Source organism: Mus caroli, unplaced genomic scaffold (genome assembly GCF_978045245.1).
Source record: "Mus caroli unplaced genomic scaffold, Mus_caroli_1 scaffold_2, whole genome shotgun sequence".
Classification (NCBI taxonomy): domain Eukaryota; kingdom Metazoa; phylum Chordata; class Mammalia; order Rodentia; family Muridae; genus Mus; species Mus caroli.
In genome coordinates this window covers 68,260,066-68,268,944 of record NW_028227257.1, presented here as the reverse complement: position 1 = coordinate 68,268,944, position 8,879 = coordinate 68,260,066, and the positions used below count along the sequence as shown (strand labels likewise).

At 54.2% G+C, this 8,879-nt stretch overlaps 1 protein-coding gene across 1 annotated transcript; it reads left to right on the top strand.

The window, feature by feature from the left end:
• Positions 1-432: 432 nt before the first annotated feature.
• On the top strand, positions 433-7,995 carry Lpcat4 (lysophosphatidylcholine acyltransferase 4). The gene is made up of 14 exons (XM_021152938.2): positions 433-1,036; positions 2,403-2,545; positions 2,809-3,029; positions 3,374-3,486; positions 3,599-3,659; positions 3,926-3,984; positions 4,188-4,222; positions 4,760-4,814; positions 4,903-4,985; positions 5,231-5,356; positions 5,578-5,710; positions 6,761-6,859; positions 7,253-7,409; positions 7,689-7,995. Exons 1-14 carry the CDS (start codon positions 923-925, stop codon positions 7,862-7,864), a joined length of 1,575 nt encoding a protein of 524 aa, XP_021008597.1. The 5' UTR covers positions 433-922; the 3' UTR covers positions 7,865-7,995.
• Positions 7,996-8,879: the final 884 nt, after the last annotated feature.

Genomic DNA, 8,879 nt, shown 5'->3' with positions numbered 1-8,879 from the left:
CCCAGCTTATTTTCATAAATAACGACTCTTACCTCCTTCCCTGTGCACTACATATTTGATAGTGTTAGCAGCTATGGGTTTCAAAGTCCACTCAATTCCCCGGTGCCCCATCAGTTAGGCTGTAGTACAGTGTGTTTTTAGAGCATTAGGGTTTTGCAGGTGACAGGAACTTAGGTGACCTCCATATTCCACAGGGAGACCAGTAGAGAAGCTAAGATTGCTACCTCTCCCGAGCCTGGCTTTGCGGAACTGGGGGACCTACGCCCGCTAAGAATCGAGGGATGCGAGCGCGCGGGTGACGGTGGTCCACGCAGCCCTGCACGCGCGGACGCCGAGAGCTGCGACGCGCAGTACGGCCGCGAGAGGGCGCGGGCTCCACTATGGCGGCACGCCGACCGGGAAGGAAAGCGGTGGTCCGCCCCGGAGATGGGGAAAGTGGGGCCGAGGAGCGGCGGGACCAGGGGCGCCCAGCCTCCTTCCCAGCTGCCGGCCTCGGCAACCTGCCCTGACACAGGGCTCCACCCCGTCTGCACTCGCAGGGTGGCCGCAGCATCCGGAAAGTGACCAGGGCGCTCCCCTGCGCGCCCACCTCTCTGCCCCGCTTCCAGCCCGAGATCCTGGGAAAGGGGTAGCCAGGTCCTCGGGGCGCCGCGCTCCGAATGGCGCGAGGGGCCGCGGAGAACGCGGCTGAGCGGGGACGCCGGAGAGCCGCAAGCCCCGCCCCGCGGCCGGCGCCCTGACAACGCGAGCGGCCCGGGCGGCGCCGCCGCTCTCCGCCCCTCGGCCGGCACCAGGCGGGGCTGGGACCAGAGCGCCGCCGCTGCCTCTGCCGCACGAGCAGCGCTGCTCTGCAGAGCCGGACCGGGAGCGGGGCCCGGGCCGGGAGCGGGGGGTCGCGGCCCTCGCTCGACCTTCTCCCACCATGAGCCAGGGAAGTCCTGGGGCCTGGGCCCCCCTCGATCCCACCTCTGGGTCCTCTGCGTCCCCAAATCCGTTCGTGCATGAGTTACACCTCTCCGGCCTCCAGAGGGTTAAGGTAAGGTGTGGGCAGGGGACGTGTGGAAGACTGGTTGGAATGAGGAAACCCAGTGATGAGATGGGCAAGGGGGTGCCAGAGGAGGCGGATGGGAAGCTTGTGGGGAGGGAGTTAGGGGGCGCGCACGTGGGGGCGGCTGGGGGTGGGTAGGTGAGGAGCCTTGGTGAGGACTCCAGCTTAGGCGATAGACGAGCTCACAAGTGAGGAAGAAATAAATGAGTGGGAGAGGGAGCACTGAAGGAGACCCAAGGATAGGAGAGATGGAGGACACTGGGGAATGCGGATTACATCCTACGGAGGTTGACGGGCTAGGATGGAGCTGAGGGCTACGGAAAGCCCAGGGTGGGGGCAGGGGCGTGCTCAGCGATCGGGGCTTCGACTTAAACGGTTTGGACCCAGAGACTGCGTCCTTGTGCCCTTCCAACACCTCTTTCCGCCACCCCGGTCACTGCAGCACCTACTGGTGGGGGCAGGGAGGCTGGGAGGGGGGTTAGCTACAGGAAGTAGAGGGACGCACCACCCTAGGGGAGCCAGGAGGTGGAGTGGGGAGGAAGTGTCCAAGGTTTCTGTTGTGATCACCTCCCGAGAGGCCCGCCCCCGGGGGGCTAGGTTTATTTACCTGCTCCATCCTAAGGAAGCCCCTGGAGTCACCCTGGCACTTGGCAACCCTTACCTTGCGGAATAGGGCTGAGGGTTACCGAAGGATTGCTGTTCTGCAGTACTAGGCTAGGGATTGATTGACCCGAGGCTTGAAAAGTGGATCTCTGTGTTTCCAGCCATCTGCTCCTTGGGCCCAAAGTGTTGAAAGCCCTGCACAGGGTTTGTTTGACATAGGAGCTATTTATGGAATGGGATGGGATGTTGGGAAGAACTATCTCTAACCTACATCAAACACAGTGCTGGACACCTTCCCTGCATTTCCTCTTTTCTCTTTGGGGGGATGGGGGGGCGGGGAAGTATTGCCCTGTGTAGCCCAGGCTGTCCTAGAACTTGTTCTGTAGAGCAGACTGGCCTGGAACTCACAGAGATCCACCAGACTCTACCTCCTGAGTGCTGGGATTAAATGCTTGGGCCACCCCCTCCCAGTCCATTAAATCCTAACAATCCATTCCAAGTACCAGATGCGTTATGACAGTAACCTTTGTAGGGGGAGGGGGTCACCTGAGAGAAAACAAGGCACCTAGTGGTATTGATCCTTTGTCCTCCCGGCCTCTAGCATCTTCATCCCATGTGGATCCCCTGTGCCTCTACCCTATCACCTACAAGGTGTTAACTATTTGCCCCTGGGTCAGTCCTTATAGGAGATGGTGGCTGTGGAATGAGCCTTTCCCAGGCCTAAGGGACATTTTCTCCTGCCCTTCTGCAGTTCTGCCTCCTGGGGGTACTGCTGGCCCCAATCCGAGTACTTCTAGCTTTTATTGTCCTCTTTCTCCTCTGGCCCTTCGCGTGGCTCCAAGTAGCAGGTCTCACTGAAGAGCAGCTTCAGGAACCAATTACAGGATGGAGGAAGTAAGTGGGACCCAACTCCTAAGACCATTTCTCACCGGCTTCGATGCTCTGCTCCATCCCCCCCCCCCCCCCACACACACACACACCAGCGTCTGGAACTTGTCACTTGAGCTAACAGCCAAGCCCAGATGTGGTCCTTAGGACCTCACTTCTAAGTGACATGTCCAAAGTACTTGAGCTCGATGGCCAGTGTGTTTTGAGGGGAAAGAGGGGTATCCTGCTTTCCCAGCCTCTCCCGCTGACTCCCAGCCTTACCTCGGCAGGACTGTATGCCACAACGGGGTTCTTGGTCTGAGCCGCCTGCTATTTTTCCTGCTTGGCTTCCTTCGGATCCGTGTTCGGGGTCAAAGGGCCTCTCGCCTCGAAGCCCCTGTCCTGGTTGCTGCCCCCCACTCAACTTTCTTTGACCCAATTGTCCTGCTACCCTGTGACCTGCCCAAGGTTGTGTCTCGAGCTGAGAATCTTTCTGTGCCTGTCATTGGAGGTGAGAGAGTTCAAGAGCGCATGGGGAGGGGGGATGGCAACCCTGGGCCCCCCTCCCCCAAAATCAGACATGGAAACACTGGCTCCCAGCGTAGAGGACAGTCAAGAGGGGCACCTGTCTGTTGGCAGATAAATGTAAGGGAACACCATTCCATTTGTCACCTGATCTCAAGACTCAGGGCTGAGGTTAGAGACAAGGTGCTAAAAAGACAGCCTACATACATAGATTGTAGCAATAAATGGATGGTTGAAATATCTTGCACTGTTGAGGAAACTGAAGCTGCCAGATGTCAGTGCCTCAGGGTCAGAACCAAGTGACTCCTCCTCTTAACCTTCCCAACCCAGCACTCCTTCGATTTAATCAAGCCATCCTAGTCTCCCGGCATGACCCCGCCTCTCGGCGCAGAGTGGTTGAGGAGGTCAGAAGGCGGGCTACCTCAGGAGGCAAGTGGCCTCAGGTGGGTAAAAGATATCTTGAAGCTCTGCCTCACGTGCCCGAATGGTTGCTCTTTCCTCCCCACTTCACTCTGTGCTTTGGGTTTTTTGTTTTTGTTTTGTTTTTTCACCCAGGTACTATTTTTTCCTGAAGGCACCTGTTCCAACAAGAAGGCTCTGCTGAAGTTCAAACCAGGTGAGTGAAACGACAGTGGGAGGTGAGGTGGGGGGTGGGGGGTGGAGCTTCAGCTTTGTGGAGGAGTACCTCACAAAGTAGAGGGAAGGGTACCTGGTAACAGTGACAGGGAGCCTCCCACCTCTCTGACAAGGTGAGTCAGAGAGGAAATTCTTGGTAGAGCAAAGCCACATGGCATTTGGGATTTGTCCCAGCCCCTCATGCCAGGTAGCTACCTCCGTGTACTAACTTCTGCCTTGGGGGGTGGGGGTGGAAATGGGATATAGGAGCCTTCATCGCAGGGGTGCCCGTGCAGCCCGTCCTCATCCGATACCCCAACAGTCTGGTGAGTCTGGGTGAAAGGAAATGGTGGACGCAGGGAATTAGGAATCCCTCCTGAGTGGACATAAGTGGAAACTGCTGGTGGGGTGTTAAAGATACGCATCTGGGGTGAAGCATGAGGTGAGGTTGGGGTCTGCTGAAGGAGATTGGCTGGTTTCCAAGAAGAGAAGTGACCTCTGCCCCCCCCCCCTTCTGCTTTTCCCACAGGACACCACCAGCTGGGCATGGAGGGGCCCCGGCGTGTGAGTGCTAGGGTTACAGGGGTTAGGGTGGGGAGTCGGGTCCACCAGAGCATTTCTGGTCCAGTCTCTAATCAAAGAGGTGAATGACCTACAGTGTAGGACTGAGAGAACTCCAGCAGAGATTGCCCTCTGACCTCCCCATATTACTTGGCAGTGTTTCTAGGCCTCCCACCTAAGTCACTCCTGCTATAATTACAGTTCCTTATTTACTGTCCAGTGTTTCTTGTTTGTGGGTTTGGGGGAGGGGAGGGAGTTAGTTGGTGGCTGGTTCTGAACTCAGTGGTCCTTGCTAGAGAACCCAGACCACTAGGGATGCCTCTTCCCATTGCCTCAGCGCCCAGGCTTCTCCTTGGAGTGTTTACTGCAGCTTTTGTCCCACCCATTACCTTTCTGGCCCTTCTCACAACCTCCTGGCTAACTGGAGCTAGGGTTCCCATTCCTCCCACCCCCCCATCACTGGGAGAACGTCCCACTGCCTTGCTCAAGAGGAGCAGCTCATCATTAAACAGCGGTAAACACCCATCTCTCCTCTCTTAGACTCAAAGTTCTCTGGCTCACCGCCTCTCAGCCCTGCAGCATCGTGGATGTAGAGGTACAAACCCCTTAGTGGGATTGGGGAAAATAAGAGTAGTGACCATGCATGCTTTCAGGTCCTGATGAGAGCCATGTCTGTATTTCAGTTCCTCCCTGTCTATCAGCCCAGCCCGGAGGAGAGTAAGGACCCCACCCTTTATGCCAACAACGTCCAGAGAGTCATGGCACAGTGAGTATATTACAAGTTACTTCCTGCTGTCCCACCAAGTATTTCCTGGAGCAGTTCTGCTGAGCTGAGGAACCACAAGGAGGTGCAGGAGGTTTTGAGGGATAATGGGGAAGGGCTGAGAGACAGCCGAGATCAAGGAGAGAAAAAGACAAAGGAAACTGACCATGCCAGTCTAACAGTGTAATGAAACCTTAGGAACGTCTCCTGCCGCCTTCTCTTGATCTCCATCCTTCCTTGTCCTGAAGGGCCCTGGGCATTCCAGCCACTGAATGTGAGTTTGTAGGGAGCTTGCCTGTGATTGTGGTGGGCCAGCTGAAGGTAGCGTTGGAACCACAGCTCTGGGAGCTGGGAAAGGTGCTACAGAAGGCTGGGTAAGTTACCCTTGAAGGTGAGGATATAATAAGCACTGTACCCGGGAGGGGAAATAAGGGAGGAAGAAGGGCTGTGCTACATTCAGTCCTTAGTACAGGGCCTCAGGGGACAGACAGCAGCTGAGCCTGCACCGGAGCCTAGTGCTGGGGGTAAGGCTGGGCATGGCGTATCCAAAAAGAAAAGAAACTGAGTCGACTCTGCTGTCACGATTCCGTCGTAGGCTGTCCCCTGGCTTTGTGGACATGGGGGCAGAGCCAGGCCGGAGTCGAATGATCAGCCAAGAGGCCTTTGCCCAACAGTTACAGCTCTCGGATCCTCAGACAGTGGCTGGTGCCTTCAGCTACTTCCAGCAGGTAATGGACTAGAACCCAGGGCAAAATGGACGGCTTGCCCTGAGAGCCAAGGAGCTCAAGATCCAGGGATGATGTCCGAGTGATTATTTTTGGCAAACTGTATTTCCGGAAATGGAACCCAAGTATCCTGTCAATTCACAATTCTAGTTTTTGTCTGTGTGTATTAAGAATACACTCAAGTTTTTATACTAGGCAGGTGCTCTTTATACCACTCACAAGGGCCCTTTCTGTGCTAATGGGTCTTAGTGTTCCCTCAACACTAAGGGAACAGAAGCAAGGGATCGTAAGTTTAAGGCCAGCCTAGGTGATGTAGTTACACCTTTCTAAAAGGTTTTGGGTTTTGGGTTTTTTGTTTGTTTGTTTGTTTGTTTTGGTTTTTTGGTTTTTTGAAACAGGGTTTCTCTGTGTAGCCCTGGCTGTCCTGGAACTCACTCTATAGACCAGGCTGGCCCTGAACTCAGAAATCCGCCAGCCTCTGCCTCCCAAGTGCTGGGACTAAAGGCATGCGCCACCACCGCCCGGCTAAAAGTTTTAAAGTAATTAAAAATTTTAAGTTTTGAGCTGTTTGGATTTCTTAAATTGAGGAAGACCATCAGCCAACATATCCCCCACAGACATAACATCTATCCTGTTTAGATTTTTAGTATTTAAAAAAAAAAAAAAAGTTAGACCAGTGGCCCCCAAGTCTGTTGGACCAGTTCTACCACATAGGTTGAGTCAGAGGAAAACCAGTTTGTCGGGGTTGGAACCTGGGATTGCTCCCTTGGGTATATCAGAGTGGGTGGTAACTTCAGAATTCCTGGGGGATCCCCTGACATTCCTAGATCTCTGTGGGAGGGCTTGGTCACAGCATAGCTTGGCATAGCTTGGCATAGCTTATGGCAGTAAGCGATGGTGGAAGGCAGCACAGGAGTCCTGGGGAGTTTGCCAGTCAGTTCTGAGCACAGTGATCATGAGCATCATCTTTAAGCCTGCTGAACAGAAGCCGGAGTGCAGAGGGCAGGAGGAAGATGCCCAGTCCCCACATTGCTCTGGTTTTTCACCCTCCAGGATGCCAAGGGTTTGGTTGACTTCCGAAACGTGGCCCTAGCGCTAGCGGCCCTGGACGGGGGCAGGAGCCTGGAGGAGCTGACTCGCCTGGCCTTTGAGGTACCTTTGAGGGACCATGGGACAGATGCTGAGACGCTTGACCCCACAGCTTCATCCCAGGAGGGCAGTATATTGTACTGTTCCCAGTTAGCTCTTCAATAATGCAAGCTCAGGGCCCTCCTCAGTGCTACACTTCCTAAAACTGCCTCTGTCCAGAGTCTCCCACCAAGGCCTACCTGGGAACAGAAGGCAGAAGCTAGCTGTTCTACACTTGTCCTGAAAGATCAGGTACTAGAGATTCAAGAAGGCTTTACGTGCAGCACTCTTAGAAACAGAGCAGTGCATCAGACCAGCTTCCTGGGCAATGTGAGGCACTGTCTGAAGGAGAGAACTTGATGGCCCCCCCTTCCCCATCTCTCTCTTCTACCCCAACCCCCCCCCCCCCCCGCCAAGCTCTTTGCTGAAGAGCAGGCAGAAGGATCTGACCGTCTGCTGTACAAAGACGGCTTCAGCACCATCCTGCACCTGTTGCTGGGTTCACCCCGCCCCGCTGCCACGACTTTGCATGCCGAGCTGTGCCAGCCTGGATGCAGCCAGGGCCTCTCCCTCTGTGAGTCACTGCCTTCTTTGCCCTGTGCAGGTGCTGGGGGGGTGGGGTGGGGTGAGGGGTTTACGGTCAGCACCAGGATATGATTTGAGCACTGAGCTGGGCTGAGAAAGAGGGCTAGTGGCCAGTGTCAGGGATCGGAACCTCTGAGAGGAGGCAAGCTATATTTGAGAAGGCAAACAGACTAGCAGGGCTGGGTTCTGAGGAAAGAGAAGGGAGGGGTGTCCTCTCTCCTCACTCTCAAGTGGTATAACTTTCCCATTTCCCACTCCTCCTGTCCAGGTCAGTTCCAGAACTTCTCCCTCCATGACCCTCTGTACGGCAAGCTTTTCAGCGCCTACCTACGCCCCCCACACAAGCCTCGAAGCACCTCCCAGATACCAAATGCCTCATCCCCCAGCAGCCCCACTGCCCTGGCCAACGGGACTGTGCAGGCCCCCAAGCAGAAGGGTGACTGAGCGCCTCAGCCTCCCACTCTTTCCTCAGCTCAAACCCAGCCCTGCTCTCAGGACGGCGTCAGAGGCCTACCCTATGCCTCAACCCCACCTCTGCTCCTGTTTGATTTTTTTTTTTTGGTTATCTTTTTTTTTTTTTTCATTTTTTGTTTGGTGGGGTCTTTTTGTAAAAGACTATTTTATATATAAATATAAATATATATCTAATAAAAAAAAAGCCTGAAGCTTGGTCCAGAGGGTGGAGTCATTAGTTGTGAAGGAAAGAGATGAATGGTTGGTTGTCAGATTTTCATTGGAATTTCCAAAAAAACTCCAAAGATTGCTCTTGGCCATACCTGAATTCTCTCATTCACAAGCGGACTGGGGTGTTTCCTCTATGGAAATCATGCTTTGATTTTTGTATGTGCCCCCCTGTTATCACCTACTAAATATGCACATCCTAATTGACTTCTTCATGAGCCTGTCAGCCTGTTCCCTCCCGTTCTGCCCTCATTAAAGATGAAAATATAGCTTCCTACCATTCCATATTTAACAGTCCCACTGAGAGTTCATTCCATCGCCCATGCTCGGGGCAGGGACCTGTGTCAGGAAACGAGCCTCCCCCAAGTCACGCCAACCACATGGCGCTTCCCCTATGGTAGTCAGAGCTGAGGAACATAGAAGCCCTTCCTGCCCAGCCCTTAAAAGGAAGGAAAGTCCCCCCTCCTCCAACCTTGCTCTCCCAGCACCCAAGGTGCTCCATGTCTTGACACACAAAACGTAGAATAAAGTAGATTTAGGAAATGAGATCTGACCTACAAAAAGAATCCCCCCTCCCCAACAGACTTAAAGGAGGCAGACAATAGGCTATCCAGACAAGACTCAGTCTTGGGAAAGAGGGAGTGAACCTTTAGGGACTCCTGTTTTGGAACCTATCTATCTGGTCATGAAAGTGATTCTTAGCAAAACACTACAGGGGAACCAAGATAAATAAGGTTAGCAGTGTAGTCACTGGGTCCACAGAACCTGCCTTTGTTAG